This window comes from Mesoplodon bidens, assembly GCF_964165515.1.
Source record: "Mesoplodon bidens genome assembly, chromosome: 2".
Lineage (NCBI taxonomy): Eukaryota > Metazoa > Chordata > Mammalia > Artiodactyla > Ziphiidae > Mesoplodon > Mesoplodon bidens.
Window position 1 is genome coordinate 69200899 of NC_138177.1, and position 1431 is coordinate 69202329.

The 1431-nt window shown below is 56.3% G+C and overlaps 1 protein-coding gene across 1 annotated transcript; it reads right to left on the reverse strand.

Annotated features, from left to right (window-relative positions):
- Positions 1 to 224: 224 nt before the first annotated feature.
- NHLH1 (nescient helix-loop-helix 1) lies at positions 225 to 626 on the reverse strand (the record flags this gene model as incomplete). Its single annotated transcript, XM_081224877.1, has 1 exon — positions 225 to 626. The coding sequence occupies one exon, from the start codon at positions 624 to 626 to the stop codon at positions 225 to 227; it is 402 nt and encodes a 133-aa protein (XP_081081003.1).
- Between the last annotated feature and the right edge of the window lie 805 nt (positions 627 to 1431).

Here is a 1431-nt window from a genome sequence, read left to right on the forward strand (position 1 = left end):
CACGACAAGAGCCCTCCGGGTGCCTGGGTGAGTAAAAGGAAATCTCTTTTGACCAATCGACCAACCGGTGGGCACTCTGCCTGGGCCCGGGGCCAGTGGGTACATGCTATGCCAAAGTACAGGGGCTCAGGGAGGAGAGGCCGTTCTAAGCAGTGAGCGGTGAGGAGGGACCCCAGCGAAAACCCGGGGAGAGGAGTGAATCCAGGGCGGGAGGCAGGCAGTGTTCAGACGTCCAGCACGTGATTCAGGTAGGAGATGTAGCAGATGGCCAGGCGCAGGATCTCAATCTTGGAAAGCTTCTTGTCGGGGGGCAGCGTGGGCAGCAGCTTGCGCAGCTCGGCGAAGGCCAGGTTGAAGGCTTCCACGCGAATTCGCTCCCGCGTGGCGTGGGCCGTGCGGTACTTGGCTGTGGCGCGCCGCCGGCGCCGCCGCTCCTCACGGCTCAGGTGCTGCAGGTCTTTCCGGCCCGGCTCTCCTGGCTCCAGGACGCGAGCCTGGACCCCTCCCGGCACCCCCGGCCCCGCCCCGTCAGGGCCCGCCCCGCCCCCACAGTCGCTGAAGCCTGACTCGGTCTCAGAGTGGGTGGGAGGCAGGTCCAGCTCCATGGTGTCTGAGTTGAGCATCATGATGGATGCCCCTCGCCCTGTGAGATCAGGATCCCCTCCCTACCCCTCCCTCTGGGAGCCTGAAAGCTGGTTGCGGGAGGGGCAGGAAGGACCTGGGGTGGTGGGGTCTGCCACTGAGCTCAAGGAAGTGAGAGCCACTTCAGGGTTCCATGGTCAGCGTTCTGGTCGGGAGCCTGGAAGAGAGAAGGGGAAATGAGTAAGGGCAGAGGGAGGAAGGAGGGGACAGCTCAGAGATGGGGAGGGGTGAGGAAGGTTTAAGATGGGCTGGGAGAGGGGGAGGTACTGTAAGCTCGGGGAAAGAATAGCAGAAACATGGGGAGGGGTGGAGGCAGTGAGGCAGGAGAGACAGGCAGGAGGCCATGGTGTCAAGGAGTAAGGGGGAAAGATGGAGAGAAGGGAAGAGATCCAGAAAGTCGGCAACTGGAAAGGAGAAGAAGCAATGAGAAGGACAGGGTCAGGATAAAACTGAGCAAGAGGATTAAAGACCTAAATGTAAGACCTAAAACTGCAGCTCCTAAAGAAAACACAGGGGGAAAACTTCATGACATTGGACTTGGCAATGATTTCTTAGATGTGACACCAGAAGCACAGGCAACAAAAGCAAAAATAGACAAACGGGACTACATCAAACGTACAAAATTTGTGCGTCAAGGGACACAATTAACAGAGTGAAAAGGCAATGGGAGAAATTATTTGCAACTCATATAGATGTAAGGGGTTAATATCCAGAATATTATAAAGGACTCCCACAGCTCAACTTCAAAAAACTAAATAACTTGATTAAAAACTGGACAAAGAGCTTGAA